This window comes from Meleagris gallopavo, chromosome 11 (assembly GCF_905368555.1).
Source record: "Meleagris gallopavo chromosome 11, MGAL_WU_HG_1.1, whole genome shotgun sequence".
NCBI lineage: Eukaryota > Metazoa > Chordata > Aves > Galliformes > Phasianidae > Meleagris > Meleagris gallopavo.
In genome coordinates this window covers 2065514-2091654 of record NC_139414.1, presented here as the reverse complement: position 1 = coordinate 2091654, position 26141 = coordinate 2065514, and the positions used below count along the sequence as shown (strand labels likewise).

The 26141-nt window shown below is 42.7% G+C and overlaps 1 protein-coding gene across 1 annotated transcript in view; it reads left to right on the top strand.

The window, feature by feature from the left end:
• Positions 1-1699: 1699 nt before the first annotated feature.
• MYO7B (myosin VIIB) overlaps positions 1700-26141 on the top strand; it is a 49435-nt gene continuing 24993 nt past the window's right edge. The window contains exons 1-23 of the mRNA XM_010716615.4: positions 1700-1851; positions 6164-6206; positions 7121-7234; positions 8481-8633; positions 9649-9833; positions 10579-10700; positions 11193-11335; positions 11426-11539; positions 12003-12156; positions 13081-13157; positions 13479-13598; positions 13817-13959; positions 15436-15646; positions 16675-16810; positions 17102-17262; positions 19509-19646; positions 20537-20689; positions 21210-21308; positions 21854-21948; positions 23217-23301; positions 24604-24732; positions 25408-25515; positions 25735-25914. Coding sequence (XP_010714917.2) covers positions 6189-6206; positions 7121-7234; positions 8481-8633; positions 9649-9833; positions 10579-10700; positions 11193-11335; positions 11426-11539; positions 12003-12156; positions 13081-13157; positions 13479-13598; positions 13817-13959; positions 15436-15646; positions 16675-16810; positions 17102-17262; positions 19509-19646; positions 20537-20689; positions 21210-21308; positions 21854-21948; positions 23217-23301; positions 24604-24732; positions 25408-25515; positions 25735-25914 — 2838 coding nt within the window. The 5' untranslated portion in view covers positions 1700-1851; positions 6164-6188. The remainder of the gene's footprint in view (positions 1852-6163; positions 6207-7120; positions 7235-8480; positions 8634-9648; positions 9834-10578; positions 10701-11192; positions 11336-11425; positions 11540-12002; positions 12157-13080; positions 13158-13478; positions 13599-13816; positions 13960-15435; positions 15647-16674; positions 16811-17101; positions 17263-19508; positions 19647-20536; positions 20690-21209; positions 21309-21853; positions 21949-23216; positions 23302-24603; positions 24733-25407; positions 25516-25734; positions 25915-26141) is intronic.

Here is a 26141-nt window from a genome sequence, read left to right as displayed (position 1 = left end):
TCCCATCTCATACATGCTTACATATTCTGCTAGGACAGGAATACTTTGGTTATCTCTGAAATAGAGAATACTGCCATTGTGCCTTGGTCACAAGCATTGAAAATGTTCTATTTTAGAATATGATTCTCTGCCCCAAAACAAGCTGCATTTGGAACTTCAGCAAGTATGCTTCGTTTGTTGAAGAATCATATGTGGCACGTTTGTCTGTTTGTTTTCCTGCAGTCTAATTGCACAAAAAGCTTTTTTTTTTTAGACATCTATCTTGGCAGTCCAAAGGTGTTTACTTTGATTTTCTGATATTTGACCTACATCTAAAAATTCAGTGCTTCTTGAGGAGATTTTGTTAATCACACAGAGCACATACACTTCTAAAATAAAAGCCTGCTGAAGAACTGTCTTGAGACAAAATCCTTAAGAATGATTTGCACAGTTAAAGAAAGCTCTGCTTTGTAGTTTCCTGCCTCTCTCTGAAAGCCTCTGAGCCCTAAGAGCCTACGCTCTATTTGTGCTATAAAACTTAAATAATCTGAGGTTTATTTGCTTAAGTTTTATAGCAGACATAGAGGAGGCTAACGTTAAAATACAAATATGTAATGTGGATATGTAATGTATAACACAAATTACTCCCAATTCTTTTTCACTGTGCATGAATTCTGACCTCTGATTCCCATGTGGAACTACAGCAGGAATCCCAAGACATGGAGGCTTCTTCTTATCTTTCCTATTACACGTTGTAGCTAATTAAACCTAGGAAACAAGAAAATAAGCACTAGGTATACCAGCATGTATTCACAGTTGCTGCACATTCTAAATTTGATTTAAATCTGCATTAGTGCGTAGTGAGGCAAACCACTGCTGTGCACAGACTTTGAGGGAAGGCTATACAATTAGTTTAAGGGATCTGTAAAAAACTCATCCCAGTGCTTGGGCTTGCAGTTCAAGGATGAAATGTGCCATACTCCCAGGTGCTTGCTATAGCTGGAGGAGCCCTGCATCTGCCTTACTGCAGGCATACTGCCTTTCTCTTTCTTTCCTGGACATCACATCTTGGGCTGGAAATTAATGGTATACTCAGGGGCAGAGAGTTACTCTCAGTATGGAGCAACGAGACAGCAGGGAACTCAGAGCTGTCCTGTCCTCACTTGGAAAGAAAGAAGTGGAGTTGACTTACAGAAAGTTAACTTGGACTGTGCTGGAACACAGGGACAGAGTGTTTGGTAGGCAATCAACTGATGAGAACAAAACCAGGATGACTTAAACAGACCAGAAATCACAGTCCCTTTAGATGGGTGTGTGCCCACTGGTATTTCAATTAAGTTCCATGAGCACTTTCCACCTTCAGCTGTAGGTACCGTCAAACACAGTCCCCACAAGAAAGCAACTGATGTGCATTTTCTGACCTTGCAAAAGGAAACCAAAGGGAGGGATGAGAGATGAGAGCCTGATTTCCATTGAGCTAACAGTTATGCAGAGGGAAGTCAGTGGTGCTGGAGCAGCTAAGATCAGATGCTTAAAGGTTTCCTCTTGGGAGTGGTTTCCAGAAATCTGAAAGGATTCACGCAGAGAGGAGAGACTGAAGTTTAAGGTTCACCCAGGCAAGAATCAGCTGTCCTGCTTACTGGAACACCTGACTTGGAAATGGCAATACGCTCAACTGGGGGCAAAGTCCTGCAATAAATAACCGTGCTTCAGCTATTTCCTCCTCTGTGCAGCAGACAAGTGGCATTCAACAAGAGAAACCTTCCTGGCACCAATGCCAGTTTCACCTTCCCTTTCCTTCTTACTCTCATGCTTATGAAAAACAGGGAACTAACCTGCTGAAGCCATACAGTGAAGATTTCTTCAGGAGAGGTAATTTTCCATCCCCTAGGTCGGTTTGCTGCCGCGTTGTTTTGGGAAGAAAAGCAGCAGAAGAGCCAGGTGTTGCGGGAAGGCTGCCACTCAGGCAGGATTGGGGGGGTGCTCAGTTATGACTGGAAATAAGCATTTTTGGTGCTGAATCTACAAACCCTGGGATTATAGAGGATCTCTACCCCATACACCTACTTATGGGTCTGGAGGTAGATGTGCCCTGACCTGATCCAGCACAGCCGTTCTCCATGTTGGCTTGCACCACTCCCTCTCCATTCTGGGCTGACGTTTCAACCTCGCTGCAGTATTCTCATTTCTGGCTCAGGTTAGAAACTCTCTAGTGATTGTGAGTCCCTGTTACTGACCATAGCCCACCTGTTGGCTACATACAGTGCTCCTGTACCACCCTGCTTTGCTCATGTCACAGGTCACCACACCCTGAGGTTAGTGCACACATCCAGTTGCCAAATCGTCAGTAAAGATATGAGGATGTGGCTGTAAGAAAAGTGATCAGGAAAGATGGAATTTATTTCTTGAAAGAGAAGACAGAAAAAAAGTGAAAGGTCTTTTTTATGAGGAAAGGTTGAGGGAACTGGGCTTGTTTAGCGTGGAGAAGAGAAGGCTCCAGGGAGACCTCATTGTGGCCTTCCAGTATTTTAAGGGAACGTATAAACAGGAAGGGAACGGCTGTTTGTAAGGGTGGACAGTGATAGGACAAGGGGAATGGTTTTAAACTGAGACAGGGGAGGTTTAGGTGTGATATTAGGAGGAAGTTTTTCACCCAGAGGGTGGTGAGGCACTGGAACAGGTTGCCCAAGGAGGCTGTGGATGCCCCATCCCTACAGGCATTCAAGGCCAGGCTGGATGTGGCTCTGGGCAGCCTGGGCTGCTGGTTGGTGACCTGCACACAGCAGGGGGTTGGGACTGGATGAGCATTGTGGTCCTTTTCAACCCAGGCCATTCTGTGATTCTATGAAAGAACACTGCATTGCTAAGTTTTTTGCAGATGTTGTGCGCCGAAATTCAGAATTGTCTCTGGAGGTAGCCCTCGTCTCACAGGGAATTCTGAATGTAGTCACCAGGCACTGTGCTGGGGACATAGAAGTTGAAGGTCCTCCATGTGCCACATCACGTTGTGTGACATTCCACATTTCTTCCTGTTACTGGGTCACGTGTGAAAACTGCAGTTAGAATTTCTGCTTTAAAACATGTTTTAGCATTGGACTTTTAGAGCAGTAGTCTGTCATCTCTCGAAGTTTCCATTTATTTTTCTCCTTGGGATCACAATCCTTGGGATTTTCTAATTTTGATAATTGGTTATTTTTAATGTATTTTGTGGTTATTTGGAAGTGGTCCATTGTTCTGGACTTAGAAACTTGTTCAGTCCATGCTACTGCGTAGACCTTTTCAGCCACAAACAGGGCATGCTGCTTGCCAAGCACTTCTCGTTTCCACTTTGCTCCCGTAGCAGCCCTCCTAGTGCTTAGGACATGGATGTGATGCTCTCAGCAGCACTATCTTGCATTTAGGACTATAATTGCTCCTTCTTTTTAGTTTGAAGAAAAGGTGGTTTATGCACCATAGCTAAGGCTGTAATTTATGGAAGCTATTTGTAACCTCCCAGATAACACAGGTAAGTAAAGTTGGCAGCTACAGGAAAGCAAATGATAAAATGAGCCCTCATTCTCTCACTACAAAATTTTTGTCTAACACTGAATACAAGACTTTATTGAAACATGAAGAAAAAAACAACTTCATCCCCAAACTTCATTTCATTACGTGTATTTTAATGATGGTTTTTCTTTTTTCAAGAGCATGAATTTCCAAAATCAAAGTGGTGGCTTAAAACACTTTTCTAGTAATTAAAACAAAGGGTAAATGTATAAAGTGTTTAAACCTCCATAGCTCCACAACAAAATGGAGATAGATGATTAAATGGCTGAAAATATTACGTCAGAAAAATAATGAAATCTGCGTAGCTCTCATAAAATGTGTGCACAGTATTGCACAGAATTGTAAATAGTTATTATAAATTTTATCCATAAGATTTCACAAGTGAAATTAGGGTTAGGGTTAGGGTTGTTTCTCTCAAACTTTCCAGAGAACCTGTCCAAAATCTAGACAAGTTTAATTTGGGGCTAGAACAAAATAATTGCTCCAAATGCAGTGAGAAGATAAGAAATTTGAATTTAAGTGTTGAGATAAAATTGGAGCAGATGTTCCAGATCATGGACCTGCCTAGAATAAGTACCAGAGATCAGTTCCTTGTCCTGTAGTGTCCACTTGTCTTGTGAAATGCTTTACAGGAGGTTTGCCATCAGATGGGAATGTACAGAAGGGATGTATATATTCAGTGTCTTCACTGAGATCATCCAAGCAGGAAGTTGTAAAATTTGCTTCAGATGTATGCTAAGGAAATGACAGTGATAATAGATCAAAAAAGAGTAGAAATGGAATTATTTATTCCAAGGTTAGCATTTTGTGGAACATTTTGCCTATTGCAAGCATTTCATTAGGAACTTTGAGTTGAACCTTGGGTGTGTGGTAGAGGAAGAGATCCTGTATAGAGATGAAAGGAGCAGAGTGGGCCGTGCAGCTGTTGGAAGGCTGTGATGTGAGGTTGTGGAGACCTGGGCGCACAGCAGCCACTCAATCACAGATTATTCTAGCACCTTATGTGCAGGAAAGACTCTTGCTAGCAGGAAGAGAGAACAGGGAAAAATAAACTTTACCTCTTGGTTGGGCGATGGATCAACTTCACTTTGCAGTGAGCTGGAGCCAACAGCAGCAAGCAGAAGAAAGGACAAATGAAATGAAATTGTTATTAGGTATATGCTGCAGTTCTGCGGCTGTACTCATGCTGTTCCTCAAGTTCCAGCAGGAGGGACTCCGCTCTGTGACTCACTGCTTAGCACAGGATCAGCAGACATGACCTCACCCAGCTTATGTTTAATAGAACATATGTATCCTTAAGGTGTGCACTCTGCTACAGAGGAATGCTTCCCAATCTGTCATACAGAATCACAGAATCACCAAGGTTGGAAAAGACCTCCAAGATCATCCAATCCAACCGTCCCTGTCACCAATATTTCCCATTAAACCATATCCCTTAGCACATCTAAATGTTTCTTGAGCACCTCCAGGGATGGTGGCTCCACCATCTCCCTGGGCAGCCCATTCCAGCCCTTTACCTCTCTTTTGGAGAATAAACTTTTCCTAATATACTGGAGAGTGAAGGACTATGCCATCCTCAAGTTATTGCAAGGAGTTTTCAGCTGTTACTGAGGTTTATTCAGCACTGTCTGCACAGTGGAAGTTTGAAAGACAGTTCACCATTAGCAACCACTAAAATAATGTGGTCAACTTTTATGTTTTAATTCATTCCTCAGTGTCCTTTGTGTGAACTGTGTAAGTCTGCACATGAGTGGGGAGAGATAACTCAGGTTTTTAAATGCAGTCTACTTTTAGAGTTTATTCTCAGCTGAAACCTTTCACACTCTGCAAACTTAAGAAGTGAACTTTGTGAAGAGTCTTGGCCAGCAATTTCCTCAACACAGGAAAAGGTCTTCATGCTGTAACAAGAATGGGAGCCAGCAAACCACAGTCCTGGAGCTGCTCCCCAAATCCAGCCCCTGTAGCCTATGGGTGAGAAGCAGCTATTAAAGATTTTGGTTCCCTGGTTGTTCTAAGGAACACAACCTAAACAGTGTCACCCCTTAAGCAAAGCAGTGGTGTAGACTTCTGGCCACCGGACATTTCACTATTCTTTTCAATTGTGAGCTCCTAATTTTATTGTGGTTCCCTCCAGTTCCTCATTTTGCTGTCCATGCCTTCATGGCAACCACTCTCAGTCCAACCAAGGACAGTTAATTGTAGATGTTATTTTCTAAATGGCAAAATGTTCAAGCTGGGATTCTCTGAGGGATCCAAGAAGCTTAGGAGAGCATGAATTAACCATGTCACTGGGCCAGCCACTTCTAGGAACTGAACTGCTGGTTCAGCAGGCCAAAGTAACTCTGTTGTGCAATGGATCACAACAGGGAACTATGCACATGGACTTCTTAGTGGTCGCAAGCATCTCTAGGCTGATGTGGTAGAGCTCCAGATCTGCAGATTTTTGCTTTGAGTAGATGATTTAATTGTTGGGGTAGTTTATTATGATGTATTTCATTTTAATGCAATCAATAAGCAGCATGACTTTAAGGCATTTTGCTGTTACTCTTTACAAGAAAGTATCTTCACTCCACTGCCTATTCTAATGAAAGCCTGAGCCTTTTTCTGACCTAATATTGTGTTGTTCTTGGGACTGCAGGTTGCATACAGTGATCTGAGACATAATGGTCGTTTTCAGAAAGGTAAGTCCAATCCTTTGCTATGATTTATTGATTAGCCTGTTAGACTTTAACATCCTTATTCATCTCAAAAAGAAAAGCAGAAATAACCCAGTATCAAAAAACATAAGGTATCAGTCCAGACTGAAAATGCAACGGCACCATGCCTTGTTGAGCTAGCCAGGCTGTGCTGGTGACCTCTGTCACAAGGTGCGGCACTGAAAGTGCAGATTACCTCTGTAGTTTTATTCAGTGCAAATCAGAGCACTTTAACGTTCTTTGTAGCCTTATGTGACATTTATAGATGTTTACATATGTTCTATTTTCATTCTAGCAATTGCAGTAAATTTTTGTTTCAATCTGAATTAGTGTCTGGAACAAGAGAAGGCACTCTTGAGGTCTGGGAGTACTAACAGGGCAGTAGTTCAGGCAACATCAAGGTGGTACTCATTCCTAGGAAAGGTCAGCCATAGCTCACACCTTTCCTCCAGCAGAGGACAGCAGAGCAGGCACTCAGTCTGTTCATCCTTTTTTCACCTGGTAATGTCTTTGTTTTGAAGCATCTCATCTGAAAGAATACCGAAGCTAATGTGAGGACACCAAGGCACCTTGTCAGCATTCACTGTACGTCCCACAGCCTCTGGGAGGTAGTGGAGCTGTGCAGTCACCGTCCTTGTAAAAGCTGTTCAGTCATTTTCTCTTGTAGGGCAACTGGGCCTGATGACTTGGCCACAGTCATGTTCCATGGAAAATGTGGAGCTAAGGTCTCAGTGCTATAACCATTAGATTGTACTGCCTGCAGACAGTGAGAACTTGTCCAGTTAAATAGTCCAGAAACAATCAAATCAAAAGAAAATTAAGACCAAGAAATGAATGCATGTGAACTACACAGCATTTAGTATGTCATTTTACTTGACACTGGATTTTTTTCTCCCCAGGGTGATCATGTGTGGCTGGAAGCTCATCCAAACAGTGAATTTAATGTCCCTATTGGGGCAGTTGTGAAGGACTCTGACTCAGGACGGATCTTGCTGGAGGATGATGAAGGCAAGGTGGGCTACCCTATAACTTTTTGCAAATGATGAACATAAAAATCAAAAGTAAAAAGTACAGAAGAAAGGCCATACTGGGTCAGACTGAAGCTCCATCTAGACTGGAGCTAGTCTGACTTTGATAATGGCTGATAGGATAAACTGAAAGAAGTAATATAAAAATAAGGCCAGAATAGGGTGATACTTCCCTAGTATCCAGAGATCCCAACAGTATGAAGATTTAGAGCTTCTTGAGGTAGCAGTTATCAGCAGGTAGCTTAAAGCAGGAAACAGACAAGCTCCAATCCCAAAATTTGATAAAATCATGATCCCACTAACGGCAGCTGGACTGCAGTTTCATCCCTACTTTGAACATACTCTGGAAGAACTGCACTGTGAACATAGGTGATGTCAGGCTTCCCACATCTCTCACCTGAACCTTTAGGTGGGGATCAGGAGAGCAAAACCTCTCCTACTGTAAGGGCAAGCAATCCAAGAGCACCTGATGAGACTGGATATGTACAAGTCAGTGGGGCTGGACAACATGCATCCCACATCCTCTGCTCTGCCCTCGTGAGGCCCCACCTGTAGGACTGCATCCAGGCCTGTGGCGCCCAGCACAGAAGGGATGCAGAGCTGTTGGAGCAGGTCCAGAGGAGGGCCACGAAAATCATCAGATGGCTGGAGCACCTCTCCTATGAAGACAGGGTGAGAGAACTGGGTTTGTTCAGCCTGGAGAAGAGAAGGCTCTGGGGAGATCTCATTGCAGCCTTCCAGTACTTAAAAGGGAGCTTATAATCAAGGGGAATGGTTTTAATTAAAGAAGGGAAAATTTAGATTAGATGTTAGGGGGAAACTTTTTACTCAGAAGGTGGTGAGGCCCCAGCACAGGCTGCCCAGAGAAGGTCTGGATGCTCCAGCCCTGGAGTTTCCCAAGGTCAGGCTGAGTGGGGCCCTGGGCAGCCTGATCTGGTGGGGAGCAACCCTGCCCACAGCTGGGGTTGGAAGTGGATGATCTTTAAGGTCCCTTCCAACCCAAGTAATTCTGTGATTCTGTGATGTCTGGAGCCCACCTGAATGGCTTTGTCTAGGGTTTTAAATCATCTGGTCCTGTGGAGCAGCACACCTCTTGATTTCAGTCAGCTGTTTGTTAGAGTATGCTGCATGTAATGTGAACTCGAAATCATTCTGGTCTAACATGGCAGTCTCCTTTATTTGCCACTAAGTAACAGCATAACCCATTAAAATGCTGCCTTTCTTTTTTCAGGAGCACTGGATCACAGCTCGGAACATGCACATGGTTCGCCCAATGGACCCGTCCACTGCCCAAGGGGTGGAAGACATGATCCGCCTTGGGGATCTCCACGAAGCAGGCATGGTGCATAACCTCCTCATCCGCCACCAGCAGCACAAAATCTATGTGAGTGCCAATGTTACTGGACATGGTACTTTTAGGAATGACCTCTCATGCACTTTTAGAAGAGTGACTTGAGTAGCCTCTTAACTTCCTTTCATGCATAGGGCCCTCCAATTCCTTTACTGACTGACAGTAGCAAGGTGGCGTATTTTTTATCTTCCTCCATCCAAGTAATTTGGCTGTGAAAAAGGGATTTAATATTACTCACTGAAATTGCAGAGATATGCAAAAGTAGTGACCCTGCTCACTTTCTCCTACAGTGATCACTTCCAGCAGCAATTGACATGTAGCTAAATCCAGTCCATGTTACTGGGTGCACATGCTGCTACTACTGCAGCTGTGACTCTGGATCAATCTAACCAGTATGCAGTGACATTATTTGGATTGTGCTCCAACCCATGTCACTGTTTATTTGATTTTGATGTTAACAAAACAAGTAACGAATAGATCTGCATATTTAGGACATTTGGTTTCACTTCCTGTCCATTACAGATTTAATCTGTGAGTTTGAACAATTTGACACTTTCAGGTTTCTTGTCCCTTTGTTCCTAGTTTGCAATATGATAATAACATTCCAACTTTTTGACACGTCATCTCCCATGTTATATACACTATATACAGGAGAGGAGCTGTCTCTTAGAATACAAACATGGTGATTTTCAGTGTAATGAAGCAGTGATTTTGATATATGCTGTAGTTACAACTACCAAGAGGTGCATACAGAACCATTACATTAGATTCCAGCAGTCTGCAGTTGTGTCATGTACTTCTTGAACAATACATTGTAATTTCCAAGTACTTGACACTCCTTCATTTCAGTGGGGCTGTTTTTTACAAATACTAAATAAGTGTATAAATAACATAACCATAACATTGCCCAACTCATCGTGAGGAACCAGGCTTTAGTATCTCCCAGGTTTCTCTCCTGAGTCTGCTAAGATCTACTCTGTGAATGCCTTTGGTTGTATTGTTGGTTGTGGGTTTGCTGCTGGAGGTAATGCTCATAACTGTTTTTCAGACTTACACGGGATCTATCTTGGTAGCAGTGAATCCATACCAGCTGCTGCCTCTCTACACAGTCGATCTCATCAGGCTATACTGCAACAAGAGGATTGGAGAGCTGCCACCACATGTCTTTGCCATTGCAGACAACTGTTACTTCAATATGAAGAGGAATAAGAGAGATCAGTGCTGTGTGATCAGGTGATTGTACTCATGATGTGTGGCAGACACCAAATCTGGCATGTTTCTGGGGGACTTTTGCAGACACAGGAGACCTTTCAAATGGAAAGGCACAGATTAAGACTAGAGGTAACAGCAAGGAAACGTTCTCTTCCCTGCTACTTTTTTTTTTTTTTTATCAGGGCTACAAAAGCTGGAACATAAAAAGAGATTTCTGAAGTCTGTTGTTTTCTCCTAGACTCTGAATGTGATGACATATTCTACACGTATATGCCTCTGTGATGTTAGCCTTTTACCTTGGGGACAGGATACTTGTGCTACTTGTATTTTCTGAAAACTGAGATTTCCTGAAGAGACGCTGTCTCTGCTAATCCATATTATGCCAGTCATCAGTAGAGAGAACAGAGAGTCTCACTGCAGTGTGATTATGGTACATCCACCAAGTTGCCTCAGCTAAGACTAACACTGAAAATCTGATAATGCTTTAAAGAAAAGCAAGTGGCGATTTAATTTTTTAGTGGTACAGAATGTGTTCCACGGATTTGCTCATTTTTAATCAAAGGGAGAATTTAGTCCTCAACCTTAGGCTAAAAAACACTTTACATTTTAGCAGATAAGACGTTGAAAAGCTAGAATTGTATAGCCATCAATGAAAGACAAACTGATCTTCACAGCATAAAGTAGGATTTCACCTTGGTCTACCATTTGCCTCCCTAGCCAAAAAAAAGAAGAAAGCAAACCTTAATGATCTAATTTCTTATTGCAGTGGAGAATCTGGAGCTGGGAAAACTGAAAGCACTAAGCTAATACTACAATTTTTGGCAGCTGTCAGTGGCCAGCATTCCTGGATAGAGCAGCAAATCCTAGAGGCCAACCCCATTCTGGAAGGTGGGTTATTTAGCAAAAAAAAACCATTTACCACACTTACCACAGGATTCTTGTCTCAGGGTAAAAATTCAGGAACAGACCCTCAAACAACTGTATTTGCATAACATAGCTAAAAACATTCAAGCATTGGTGATGCAGGGTAGAAGTTCTCTAGTTTTTTTTGCTGGGTCTTCAGGAGGTCCAGAGCAGTTCTTATGATGCAGGAGAAGATGTCATTGTAGCAGTATCTCAGAACTGCAGGGAGTACAAGACTCATAAGAGACATAGAGCATATTTGGATCACCTGAGTATGTCTTTTAGGGCCCAGCTATCTGATGCACAATATGCCTGTCTGTCACTTCAGAAGGAAGTCAGTTCAGATATTCTTTAGTGCATCTCAGCATTTGGTAGACAACATGCAAAATGCCAAGAGAAAAATGGAAGCACATCAAAAATAGACTTGATATTCATTAACTACAGTAATCAAGGTCCTGTCTGTCCTTTTCCCATCAGCTTTTGGAAATGCCAAGACAATTCGAAATGACAATTCAAGCCGCTTTGGTAAATACATTGATATCTACTTCAACCACAGCGGTGTGATAGAAGGAGCCCGGATAGAACAGTTTCTTCTGGAAAAGTCCCGAGTTTGCCGGCAGGTGAGGGTACTTGCAGACATCCATTCTGCCTGCTCCTGTGCTAGAAACCTGTACCAGCAAGGCTATATTGGTCTCTTTCTTTCTTTCTAGGCTCCAGAGGAGAGGAACTATCATATCTTCTATTGCATGCTGATGGGGATGAATGCGGAGCAGAAAAAGATGCTGAATCTGGGCACTGCCTCAGAGTACACTTATCTCACTATGGTAACTATCTCCATTATCTGTCATTTGTTTCCTCCAGCAACCAGTACCATCACTAGGAACTGCAGATAGGTGGTACCAAGTACAAGTACCAACAGTCCTTTCCTTAGAGTACCAGAAGCAGTAACACAGGTGCTGTGAGTCCCAGTTTCAGAGGCTTACTGTAACGTCCATCTGTCCACTGCAGGGGCAGCATGTGGCAATTCAAAGCTTTCTGTCCAGCTCAGCCTTAAGATAGGGCATCGTAAAGCACATTGGAAATATTCTCCACTTTCACAGGTGCTCAGATTTTAGGTGAATGCAAGGGATCTCATGCCAGGGAGAAAGCGAATTAGTTATGTATACCTTAGGTGATAATGGGTAAGCAGAAACAGTTCCAAGAATCCTTGTCCTTATGTCTGAGTTTATGTGATCTGAAGAGAAAGCAGAAAAGATTCTCTTTACCTGTGAATGTGGTTTCTTGCAGGGCAACTGCACATCCTGTGACAGCCGGAATGACGCCAAGGAGTATGCCCACATCCGCTCGGCGATGAAGATCCTCATGTTTTCAGATTCTGAGCACTGGGACATCAGCAAACTGCTGGCTACTATCCTGCATCTGGGGAATGTGGAGTTTGAAGGTAAACTCAGCTTGGTCTCTTCTCAGAATTGATGTTAAAGGCCTAGAGGTGCTTCTGCTTCCAGTTGTAAAGATTAGATTGTGCTTCTCTGCCCAGTATAAATGGTTAGGTGGACAGGGTTGGTGGGGCAGGCAGATAAGCACCATTCCACACTGGATAATGTTTTGAAATACACCCATCTTATTATTTTGTCACACTGGGATTTCCTTGGTTATGAATAGACCCTTATCACACAACCTGAATCACCAGATAATATAATGCCATGCTGCATTTGCTGACTATAGTGCTATGTAAGTCAGAGGACAGAGGAGCAACTGAGTCATGCTTTCTGTGGAGATGATAGCTGGCACTGTCCTGCTGGGTACTGTGAACACTCCAGCTGCATAAATGCAGCTCTGATAAGGCAGACAGTCTGATAATACCCATCAGTAGGACAGCAGGAGCTCTCATATTTTAGAAGACTCTTCTCTGTGTGATGCAGTGGTGCCAGGTAGGTTTTTTGGGGTAATGCTGGCTGCTAAAATGAGGCACCTCCTATAGGAAGGAAGGTTGTTATCTAGGCAACCTTTTTTGTCTACATTTCCTACCAGCTAGATACAAGGCAAGAAATGTTTTCAGAAAAAAATCTGAAGTCAGATAAAACTTCTCCAGATCCTCAGTAGCTACAGTTTAAAACTAATAATCCTGTCAGTTTTGCTGGTATTTGTACTGTGATCTTCTGGAGTTGTGAGGACCCTATATGTACCAGGATCCCGATGTAAAATTAGAACCTTCCTTAGTAAAATCTCCAAACTCAGGAGCTTCATCAGGCAAATTACTGCTTTGCCACATTCCTGGAGATACAAGCTTACAGAAATATGGCTGCACAGCTCCCAACTACAACAGAAATGATTCACCATGAAAATGACTGTTTTCTCATTCCAGCTGCTGTCTACGACAACTTGGACTGCTCTGATGTGATGGATTCACCACACTTTTCAATTGCAACCAAACTGCTTGAGGTAATAAACTCTCATCTTTTCCTACTCGTTCCTTTCTTCATCCATGCTCCCTGAGCACACTGACAAAGCACGTCTCTGTGGAGCATTTATGTAGTGAAGCACATAGAAGGGGCATTTCCTGTTCTTTCTGCTGATACTCAAGTGCTGCTATTGCAGATATCTTTCTGAGCCAGCAGATCCTTCAGTCTTGGGTAGCAGAATGCTGTCATGAGCACTGCTGGTTAAGCAGTTTGTCACAGCCCTCCTTCCTGAGACAGACTTTCTTTGCTGGATCTTTTTTCTCTACCTGGGATGACCAAGTTGCCATGACTGTTCTTCCAGGTGGACTACAGTGAACTTCAGAACAGCCTCACAAACCTCTCCATCATTGTCCGAGGAGAAAGTGTGTCCAGGCCCCTGAATGTGGCCCAAGCTGCAGATGGGAGGGATGCCTTTGTGAAGGTAGTGGTTCTTACATCTGCTTTGTTTAAAGACTGGGATGCTTTCAGAGCTGTCTGTCTTACCAGTTAAAGGGCCTTTTGTGATAAATGTGCACCCAGAGGGCCTGGTTCCCTCTTGGTCTTCAGGCATAATTTGACATCATTGTTTCAACACAACAGGAAGCAGAGAGATTTGTCCAAAGACTGTAATGATGAGCTCTCACTTTAATTTCTCCCCAGGGTATATATGGACGGATTTTCCTCTGGATAGTGAACAAGATCAACTCAGCCATTTTTAACCCAACTTCTCAGAAGCCTAAAAATACACGTCAGTCCATTGGGTTGTTGGATATTTTTGGGTTTGAAAACTTTAGCAACAACAGGTAAGAGGCTCTGGATTCATTTGCACTGGGGTGCTGAAAAGCAGTTGATGTAAATGGAAAAAATGAAGAAAAAAAACAAGCAAATTTCCTTTCATTATTATTTTCATGCCCAGAGAAGCAGTGAAATTTCCATCACTAAGTTTCCCCACTGACAATCTAACGTAAATACCATTTTTCTTTAGTCTTGGTCACATTTCTGCTTTCTTCTTCAACTTTCACTGTGGTGCAGCCATTGCACATGTCTATTCCAGAACCCCAAGAATTTGCTCAGGGAAGATGAAGTCTATGAAGCTGCTATGAGCAGGCAGCCATGAAGAGCAGATACATGTTCCCCTTGTTCCATAGCATTTTAACAAGACTTCTTGAGATGCTGCTGTACATAGCATAAAGGAGACTCTGTTTTGATTCTCATTTCAGCTATACTTCTGTTTTGCTCAGTGTTCTCCCATCACTCTTTGGGGACTACTTAATTTCTCTGCTTTTAAGGACAGGTCAGCAAAACACCTGGTCTGCGTACCACTGTCCCACTGTTACCTCTTGTACTGGTGTTTTCAGTCCCAGAGCACCATTTCTATCTGCCCTTTTCTACAGAGGCAGCAGTTCCCTGTTTTATGGTACCATATCATCAGTTCTCCACAAACCATCACACACAGTTTGCAGTCTACAAATCTTTGGGACCAGAGTAGGGGAACTTTCTCCATCACGGGGTACTATCGACATGTGAGCAGTGTTGAGGCTGGTATGCTACAGTCAGTGAAGTATGTAGTAAATGACTGTGACAAACAGTGTAATTTGTGTCACTCCATTTCCCTCCACCTTTGTCAACTCCTCCTTGATAAATCAATTAAAATGTTCCACTTTTTTCATTCTTTCTAAATTCCGCACGGCAACCTTTTCCAATCCATTGCAACAGATGCACCTTGCTTGCATTCAGCAAGACTGAATTCCTCACTGACTTTTAGAACATAATCTGTTCAGCCCATCCTACATTTTTAATGTTCTTTCCTATTACTTTATGCTATCCCCAAAGGCTGCAGTCCACATGTGCCTCACTGGCACACATTGTGCCACAGCAGTTACCAGGTAATGAAACTCACATGCAGTGTTAAGGACTAACTGATAAAAGAAGTGGTAATGCCATTGCAAGTAAAAACAGATTATACACTCACCCAGACATGCTATTTTCACAGTTATGTGTTCCCCTTTCTCTCTAGAGTTCCTTGAAACAGTTCATTCCTTGCTTAACCAGCAACACTCAGTCAACAGTTGGCTCTTTTTGCTCATCTTTATTAGAGCAGAAAATTCATCTCTCATGTTCCTAAGACAACATGCAGTGGTGGTTATCATCAACATGGAGTATAACAGTAGTTTATCAGGAAAAGTATTAAATATGGACAATAAACAAATGCCATAGAGCAGTGCAGCGCTGGCCAAGGTCCAGGAATGACCATGGGTTCCCATCTTGTCCCCTTACAGCTTTGAGCAGCTCTGCATTAACATTGCAAATGAACACCTTCAGCAGTTCTTTGTGCACCATGTCTTCAAGCTGGAGCAAGAGGAATACCTTGCAGAGCACATTACCTGGAATAACATTGACTTCACTGACAATCGCCAGGCTCTGGAAGTCATTGCACTCAAGCCCATGAATATCATCTCCCTCATTGATGAGGAGAGCAAGTTCCCAAAGGTAACTTTCTGGTTTTATCTGTAATATTTGACTTTGAACACAGCACAATAACGATGTTTTACACACAGAAAAGTGCAGAGGAGGCTTTCAGAGACATTGTGAGAGTCAATACCCCTTTTAATTTGCTATGTGAATACTTCTCTGCCAGAGCGTGCTGTTCCTATTACCTTGCTGCTTTGAAACTCTTACAGTTGTACCAGATGGAGAAGGAAGGAGACACGATAACTGAAGTGGCTTTTTAGGAAATGTATGGATTTGCATATTGGGTACTGTTCTGCTGTTGGTCTGGGCTGCACCTTCCTCTTTCTTCTCTTGGATGAGTCACAGTTGAGCACTGTAATCGTGAAAAAATGCCATTCTACAAAGGGCAGGCATCTCCAACAGAAGAACAGAGTTAAAGTAGCATCTGATCTCAAACATAGCTGCTGTACATTTCCATGGTCTGCACATTTCCATGACAAGGGTAAGCAGGACTGTCAGTGCAGGAATCAGATGGCAGCACCAGCTTATCCAGGAAAGCAAGTTTCTGCCTCAGCTCACCTGTAGTCCTCAGGCAGCAATTTAAGAGGCTTGTGTACAAAAAGAGAGCTTTCCCCTTTCTTTCCTGAGAAGAAGGTGGTCTCAACAGTATGTCCTGTAATCAGGAGAAAAGTCTCTTCTATGATTCCCAGGGTACATGGTTTCTCAGATAGCACAGCACTACCCTACCATGGGCAAGTGAGCAGAACTACCCTCACATGCATCCCAAGGGGATGAGGATGTGATGGCACCAGCTGGCTGCTGGCCTGTAGAAGTCACAGTCCACGCTGGGTATCTACTTTGGGCTGCCTTCTGGGGATCTCTGAGCCTTGTACCAGTAGGGCAATGAAAGCAGACCCTGTGTGCCTACCTGGTTACTTCACAAACAAGGGGCAGAATTTAAGCCTTTGTTATCTTGAATCACCTTATGTGTTTGTTTGCTGGGCATAGTCTTATATTATAACAGAGAATCTACTTAACTGTCCTTTTCCACCTGTATTTGTTTCTAGGGCACAGATGCCACCATGCTTATCAAAATCAATTCCCTCCATGGAAAAAGTAGAGTCTATATCCCACCTAAGAGTGACCATGACACCAAGTTTGGCATTAACCACTTTGCTGGGGCTGTCTTTTATGAATCAAAAGGTGAGCCTTTCTTGGCTGGATGTAGAAGGTGAAGAGAAGAGCATCATTTGCCATGGCTTTATGGCACTCCAGAGTAGTGTTGATCTGTAATTTCTCAAGATAAGAGTTCAAAACATTCAGATTTATTTTGCTGAAGTCAGGAGGTCAAGAGGATTACTGTACACCATCAAGTTACTGTAAAATCATCAAGTTACTGTAGATGAAGTGGATTTTAGCTTGGCAGAGTTGCATTAGAGCCAGCAGGCTGCAGAGATGACAAGCTGTTCTTTCTTTTTTTTTTCCATCCTATAGATTTCTTAGAGAAAAACAGGGACACACTGAGTGCTAACGTAATGCAAGTGGTTCATTCCTCCAAAAATAAATTCCTGAAGGAGATTTTCCAGGTGGAAACAACCCCAACTAGTCTGGGACGTGGGACTATCCGGCATCTTGGAAGTGACCAGTCCTACAAGGTTGGCTTACTGACACTGTGATGCAGAACCAGCTAATTTTCCTACTATAATGCTCTGCCTGTTCTTGACCTTCACTTTCTATTGTACTGTTTCTGTACATGCCTTCCCCTTTCATTTCTTCAAAGGATTCTGGAGGAAAAGTTAGGAGAGTCCTGGCCTTTCCCTTCTTGCAGAGTGGCTGGCTAGCACAAAGAGCAAATAGCTGTGCTGTCACAGAAGGCCACTCCATCTCCCATAGACAGTCTCACCAACCTGCACATTGCTGCAGTTTTAGCTCTCCTTCCACATTCAGAGCCTTTGTGACAAAGTTGCTGGTGGCTAATTATCACAGAAACTTCAGTGCCTGGCGGTGTCAGGAGCCCCAGTGAAGTGCAGTGGTCTGGAAACGCTGTGGGCCAGAGTTCAGGCTCCCTGTCTTGCTGCAGTTCTCACATATCTTTATTTCTGAGCCTTTAACCATGCAGCATCAGTATTGGGTGAAGGTACTTTTGCTTTTAGTGTTTATATCTCTCAGCTTCCTTCTCAGAGTACAGGGTGAACAGTTAACTTGTTGACTTACCTGTTATCTCCCTATTCTCCTGGCATTTTTTTCTGATCCTGTTCTCTCTTCCTCAGTCTCTAGCCCAATGTGGCTTTTTGCTGTCCAGAACATCTGGCTACGGACAGGTAAACAACCTGTGGGAGAAAAAAGAAGCAATACCAGATACACAGAGATGGCTTAGCATCTATTAAGCATTATGAGTAACTTAAGATTAAACATCAGGCCTATCTATGTTGGTCTGATGGGTTTTTCTCTTTAAATAAGGTTGTGTTATTGGGGGAAAGAAGTTTCCTTAGGAGAACATTTAGAAAGTAGAGCAGCATGAAAAGAAAAGAGCTACTAAACGTGGACTACCATCCACAAACACTCACCACCACCCCAGCAACAAGTTCCAGCTAACAGTGTCATTTCTAAAGGCAGTCTGTGAGCCTGGGAGGGCCTGGCTTCAGCCTTCTGAGACCATCCCATTGATTTACTGGTACAGCAGAAAAGCCCCTGGGGTCTGGGAGTGCAAACTGCTTTTGGCACTAATGCAGTTTAAACATCTATATGATGTTACCGTATCTACTTCAAATAGATGTTTGCTAGGCCTAAAAAGCACCAGAGCTGCTATGAAGTATTCCCAGGAGCTACTTTGCAAGGCATGAGCGTGTGGCCGCTGGAGGGCAGCATTGGCACACAGCTGAGAGCAGAAGGTGGCAGTCAGGTGTTGAAAAGGGCGCTTCAAATGTGAGAGCCAGCAGAAGGAGGGACTATAAAGATCATTAAAGTAACGAGAGCCACTGGGATTTAAATTTATCTGGCGTGGGAAAAGCAAACAAACAAGTGGGGAAAAAAAAAACCCACAACCTGAGCTAAAACAAAACAAAAAGTTGTATTGTGCTGTAATGACTCCAAGCTCATAGGAAGGCTGTCGGAAAAAAGCCAGTGGATTCTTTTTGTTATTTGGAATCTGCTCTGCTCTCGATGTAATTTAAGAACATCCTTAAAACACAGAAGGAGCAGTTAAGGCCTGTTGTGATAATGTTTGGAAGAGGACAAAGGTGGAAATGTGCTTTCAGGGAAGCTGGGGAAGTCAGGAGATAATTGCAGCCAAGTGCAATCCTTCTGGGCTTACGCTAGTGCAGCTGGGGCAAAATTCAGCTCAGAAGCTGAGACATAAAGCACTGCATCTGCAGGCAAAAGTAAAGCAGCTTTTACATTATCCTCCAATAAAAGTTTGCCTTTCACTACTTACTGTAGTGTTAATGAGCAGGAAACTACCCTAAACGTTAAAGAAAGCTGTTCTGAATCCTTAGCAGCGCTAGCTAGCTATGAGCTGGCAGCAAACTGCCTGCTTGCTCGAGAGGCTATTTTTGGGAGTGGCTGTTTCCTGCCAAACTTTCAGGCATGCATCTGTGAATAATAGCTTGGCACCCAAGCCTTACACAAGGCACAGTGTTGGTTAGAAGAGACAAGCCTATGTGGGCTCCTATGGGTTGAATTTTTTCCACCACAGCCAGCCCTACTGCTAGAACTTATGCCCAAGTAGTGCTGGGTATCAGCGAGGAGTAAGATGCAGATGGCAGATTTAGCTCCCTTGTAGATAAATAACATTTCCTGGCAGTTGTATGGTACCATTACCTAGTACAGAAATAGAAAGCTTTATTAACTGGCCCTCTGATAATGAACAGTGTAGCAGACTGCATGTGCTTACTCTTCCCAGGGCCTGGATACCACCAAACGACTCTCTACTCTGGGGGGACAGTTCAAGCAGTCCCTGGAAAAGCTAATGAAAATTCTTGGTCAGTGCCAGCCATATTTCATCCGCTGCATCAAACCCAATGACTACAAGAAACCACTGGTAATGATTTAACAACATGAGGTCTTGTTTTCCTTAAACGTTTTAATGAGAAAAAGCTGTCAGTTGCGGTGTAGGATTTTCTATCTGCACTTCAGACAAGAACTGGAGGACGAGGTATTACTGCAATGAAAAGGGCGGTATGATATAGCAAGATTCATTTATAAAATCATCTGTAAATCCATCCTAGAGTGATGGGTGGCCAAAAGAGCATTGGGAGCCATTCTTGTAACCAAAGAACTAGAGAGTTTCCAGCCCCCAGCAAGGGGACAAATAAAAACTGAGATCCAGCAATGACTATACCATGAAATAGCTTGAGAGAGATGAAGAAAGCTGCGGGTGAGAAGGATGATACAGCTAGATTTGACACCACAGAAGCAGCTCAAGTTTGTCATTAAAATGTTTAGCTGGATCTTGGGGGATCAAAACCCAGGTCTAACAACTAAACCGTTGTTTGTTGTTGGTTGAGTGACTTAATCGTTTTTAAAATTGTGCACATGAATTAGTGAGCCTATTTTTAATCTACATTACAAGAAACTAGCAGCAGTCATGTTGTGCTAAGCCCAAAGGAGTTAAGTTTCTGTTGCAGTTTCTTGCACCTGCAAAACAATATGATCATTCACCTGAAATTACATTTATAGAATTGAAGATGGTTGCTAAAGCCAGTCAGAACATAATAGACTGTTTCTGCTGCCAAACATACGTGAAGACTCTTTAAAGTGGCATGTTTATGCCCATAATTAATTAATCTAGAACACTGAAATAAGAGTACAATTAAGAAAAACATAGTAGCCTGTTCTGCGGCTGAGTTCTCAGGTTAATAGATGTGTCCTGAGGAACATTGCATGTGCAGCCTCTTTCTGTGCTGACTCCTTGTCTGCTCTCTTTTGCAGCTGTTTGACCGGGAGCTGTGTATCAAACAGCTGCGATACTCAGGGATGATGGAGACCATTAGGATCAGGAAAGCTGGCTACCCAGTTCGTTACACCTTTGAGGAGTTCTTCGAGAGATACAGAGTCCTCCTGCCGCGGTCTGCTCTAGAACCGGTGTGTTTGCATGTGCTTGCTTTAAGCAAATCTAACTCTTCCTTATGAGGTGTTAGGTCTTTCTCACTGGAGAAAGTTCTTAGATTACTGCTGGCACAACAGAGAGAGCTGTCATCACTGGAATGGTAGCTAAATACTGTGAACCTCATATGGACCTCAGCCAAAAGTAAAGTGCTGTTAGGTCCAGCTATCCTGGACTTGCTCCACATAGACACTCCGGGCAGGGTGGCATTACTACTGCCCTCAAGTTGTTCATTTTTCTGCAATCACACATGTCTGACATAGTCAGAATTGACAATTTTCCTGTCATTTTAATTCTGGAATGCTCCACCAAGCACTGATGTTCCTCCTTTTCTTGACTATTTGAGCTTTCATTCATTGTCCTGTTGGCCCAGAGGTCTGTCAGACCTCATCTGTTTGCATTCTTTGCTCTTTGAAATGCAGGGCCATAGGTTTCTTACACAGTACAGCCACTTTGTTTCCAAACAAGCCCTAACATAATGATGCTTTGGCACATCAGGTGAAAAATGATGCTCGACAATGCTGTATCAGAATCTCTGAAGCAGTGCTGGGCAAAGATGAAAGCTGGCAGGCTGGAAAGACAAAGATTTTCCTTAAAGTAAGTAGAAAGAACAGTTTATTGTCTCTTCTCGGAAGAACTGGGCACTTCACCATAAAGCTTGACCTGTCAGCACAAGAGTGATGACATAAAAGGACTGAGTTCTCTCAAAGGTGTCTCTTGAAACTCAGACTGGATCTGTGTTCTTGAAGACAATGTAATTTGATGGACACAAGCTTGGTGTCTGAAGGGTCTTTTCCATTCTTCAGTGGTGTAGCTGAAACAGTAGAGTGTGATGCATTGGACTCTGCTCAAGTCCAGAGCATAAAAAATAACTGCATACCAGCATGCTGTCACAGGGAACTTCCTTGCCCTAAGCAAGGTAAAAAAACATCCCTTATTTAGGCAAATTTTGTGCTTGTTCATTGCTACTGCCAGACACAGCATGACTGGGTGGTGCACACTCTTTCTACTGCACATTGCACATTTGAATCCCAGCTTGCACTACGCCACACTGATTCTGCACCTCTTTCAGAACTTGTGTCCAGTTTTCAGAAGTTGTGGGGATGTTTGTTCAGCTGTATATCAATATTTTCTTTTAACAGGATTATCATGATACAATATTGGAGTTGGAACGACAGAAAATACTTACAGATAAGGTTCTTCTTATCCAGAAAGTGATGAGAGGTTTCAAGGACAGGTCAGTGATGTTACAGAAGGGAATTTGATTAGGTTTGAAGCACTAACATTTGTATTGTTCTTTAACATCCTCAATGAAACATTTCTGACTATGAAGTGTATCAGTCCTGCCTTCCACTGGCCCTAAATTCTATGCTCATCATTTAACATTAAGTGCATCTCTGCAAGTTTTGCACAAAGATTCATTCTGTCCCAGTTTATTATAATTGTGCTTTTTAAAATGCAGGATTGCTGCACATGCAGCTGAGAGGAAGGGTTGGAAGGAAGATTTGCACTTAATATTGATAGCAAACAGCACAGATACCTTACCAGGTATCTGGAAAACAAGAAGCTTGCATGCAGTCTGTTCTTTCCAGAGCTAGAAGGACCTTCTTTTTTAGGATACTTCTTTAATATAAGACATAGGAAAAAAATAGTAAAGATAGAAAACTAAAGTAATAGAAAACTACCTAGTCCTCCACCTTGACAAAGATGCACAACTCTTGTTTGGCTTGAAATATCTTGAAAAGGGACATTTAGTCACTGCCAAAAAAATAGTTGTCCTCAATAAATGCTTTTTGTCATGATCTGTATTTATTAATTTTGTGTCACCCAATCAGAGCCATAATATAAGACTAACTGCTGGTTTGGTTTAAAAATGTTCTTAACAGTGGAGAAGCAGTTGCTGTGGGTATTCTCATACCTATAAGGTCAAAGTCAGATGTATCAAGGTAGATTACTAATACTTCTATCTTATCCTTTCTACTTGCAAATGGATAACAAAACAAATATGAAAGCTCTCACTTTAAGAGCTCAGCTGATTCGTGGTGCTGCTTCACCTCCAGAATGAGCTGAGCTCATGAGAAATTCCCCAGGGGCTGTGTTATATAAAGGTCCAGCAAAACAGCCTCTTCTCATATCTCCATCAGCCAAGAGAAGGCATAAGAAGACAAAACGCTGTCAGTGAGGATAGCCTCATTGCATATAGTATAAAGTATCTGAACAGACTTTGTGCTGCAGTGTAATACCTTTCTTGTGTTACTCAGAAGCAGGGGGAACAGCCCTTGCTGAGCTTCAGACTTGTCCTAGCAAGATGCCTACTAAGAATGGAGCTAGTTAGCGTTGCTTTAGTTTTCCTGACTCCAGTATTCCTATTCAGCAGCAATAGCTGAGATCAGAGTGTAGAAATCCCATAAACAGAAAAAAAAACCCACTCTTGTTCTTTATTTTTACCATATGAAGCAGCAGAGATAACCTATTGCTTCTCACCTCACTTGTCTGTTTGCATAGGAAGCAGTTTTTGAAGCAGAGGAAGTCTGCCATATCTATCCAAGCAGCTTGGCGAGGCTACTGCTGCCGGAAGGATTTCAGGATGGTAAGAAGCATGTGTATAGGTATATGTGTGTGTATAACAACCAGAAAGATCAGTAGAATGGTGATACAGGAGACATAACGACAAAGGGACTAGTACAATGGAAAGGTGTTCTGCAAAACAAAGAAAAGTGCTCACCCATCTCTGAAGATCAAGGCTCACAGGAAAATCTCCAGAAAGGGAAAGATCTCCAACCAGAGATCCTTCCCCAGGGGCAGTCAGCCCTTAAATGAGGTCTAAGGGAGGTGCAGACAGGCTCCACCCCTTCCATTCACACAGCTGAGTTGCCTTCACCTGTGCTCCCAGGGCTGACCAGGTCCTTTCCCCAGGTGTTCAATCAGTGGGTCAGGCTGGGACTCAACAATCACGATACAGTGTGTGTGTATTTATATACCATGCCTCCCCAGGCTGAGGGGAGTAGAGAGAACATATTCACAAATTAAGAGGAGAGAAGCAAAATGACAGGGTACAAGGAAGGGATTTGTTGAGTCTAAGGAGGACTCTGGAGCATCTCATGGCTTGCTGAGCCTGTGATGTTTCTGCTTACTGGTGAAACAGTAACCCAACTAACCTCTGGCAGGCCTGGCTCCAGCATCCTGGCACCCCAGTGCTGCCGCACTTCTGTTCTAAGGCTAGCATTTGTGCATCACTGACAAAGTGTGATCAAAGGGTTTTCCACAACTGTTAGAGCAAAACTGGGAGTCTGTAACAGAAAATAACAGTGTATCTATCTCTCTCTTTTATTTTCTTTTACTTTTAATAATGGCTGAACTTGTCTAGATTGACATTTTAGTGGGTGAAAAAAGCTGGAACGTATTGGTGGTGCTCACATATTATGTGTTTCTGTGGGAGAAATTACTAATATATGAGAATCTCCCATTCATAAAGAGCAAGAGGAGAAATTGGCAGTTTCAGTCAGGAACGTTTTCTATTTTGCATCAGTGATCCAGTCCCTATCTGAAGATAAGAGATTGCCCCATCTATTTCTGACTCCATTTCTCCCAAGGCTATGCCCTGTTTGTTTGTTTTTTTCCCGTTCACTTGGTTTAATTTCTGCTCTTTTTTTCCCCTTGTCATCAGCTCAGGCTAATCCCTACAATGGGTTCTCAAAAGAACACTCTCACATGATTTTAAAGGCTGAACTGGCAGAAATCGAAGTATTCCCTTGGATGGCAGTATTCCGTTAACCTCTTCCAATGCCTTTATCCAGCTACAGAATTTTGTTGTCTTCTACTCATCCCACTGAACCCCAGATTCACTTGATTGAATCATAATCACTTCTTTTTTTTTCTCCACCTCCTACAGATTATGCTGGGCTTTGGGCGCCTGCAGGCCCTCTACCGGAGCCGGCAGCTTGCTAAGCAGTATGAAGCAGCCCGGGCACACATCATCAGGTTTCAAGCTGCATGCCGTGGTTATCTCATACGTCAGAAGGTAGCAGCACAGATGAAAGCTGTTTCTGTTACATATAGGCATAGACAAGGGGCATGTTTGCTTGCCAGACTTCACAAAGGATGAAGAGGGAGGTGTACATATTTGTCCAGACATTTTGTCAACATGATGTTTCTATGAGGTTCTGAGGCATAATGACCAGTTAGTGTTGCCATAGCATAGCACCAGATGTGGATATTTATTTTGGAACATTTTATTTTGAGGTACAAAAGCAGGTATGATCTTGTTTACACATTCTTTCTATGTTCATTTCCATGGATCAGAACCTCAGTAATAGAGCAGAAATGTTTTTGACAGAAGGGAGGATAAAAGGATAAACATCATTCCCGCAAAGGAAGATTAGTTTCTACAGCAAGGTCACTTAGAGATACATTCAAGAGGGAATCCTGATGTAGTGTATGTTGGTATGCACTACTAGATAAAGTCCTGTGCTTACTACCTTGGCTATCTATTGACATGGGAACTCTTGCTGTGGTTTTCTTTCTGTATTATATCTTGTACAAACAAGACAAAGCCAGTTAGCAGATCTCTCCCATGGCTCATTCCCTAAATGGAATAGTCCCTGTTGGGATAAAACCCTGGTGTGGACAGCTTGCTAATGGCGTAACTTGCTCAGCAGTTTTGAAAACAGTAACAGAATGGTTCGGTTGCCTACAGAACAAGGTCAAGCTGGAAGCAAGGAATATCCGCCTGGAAGAAGAGGAACGTCTCATTAGCATCCTTGGTCCAGTGAAAGCAAGGGAAGAAGCTATGAAGTTAGAAAAGGTAGGTATGTCAGCTAAAGAATACTGAACATAATATGCTTTTCCTGTATAATTACTAAGTGATGCAGTTCTTGAATATAGAACATTATTATTAATAGACCAACAGTCTACAAAGACAGCTGTAGGAGCAAAGTACTTTGTAATTGTGTCTTATCCTCACACCCATTTCTTTTAGCAGAATGATGTTCCAATCATGCTTAATGAACTTCTGTGTTTAAAGGAACACCTAGCTACTCTGGAAGAAAAGGAGGAGGAAGAAGGACAAAGGATGAATAATGATTTTGTCGACAGACATACAAATTATGATGTTATCAGTGACCAGGAGATGGTGGACAAAATTTTTGGGTTTTTACCTTCTATGATTGGAGGTCAAGAAGGACAGGCTCCTCTAGGCTTTGAGGTACAGTGGTCATGTTCATGTAAATCTAACAAATCTGTTAGAATTCCATCAGTTGTCAATTCTATTTACTGAACTGTACAGACAGTCTCTTGGGGAACCTGCTTTCAGAGGTCAGTTGCCAAAAGTTTTTGATCACCTGCCATTGGGGGACTGTGTGTCATCAAAAAGCACTTTACATTTCTTTATCCCAGTAGACCCCCCACCAAATAATGCCATTCTGTCCATTT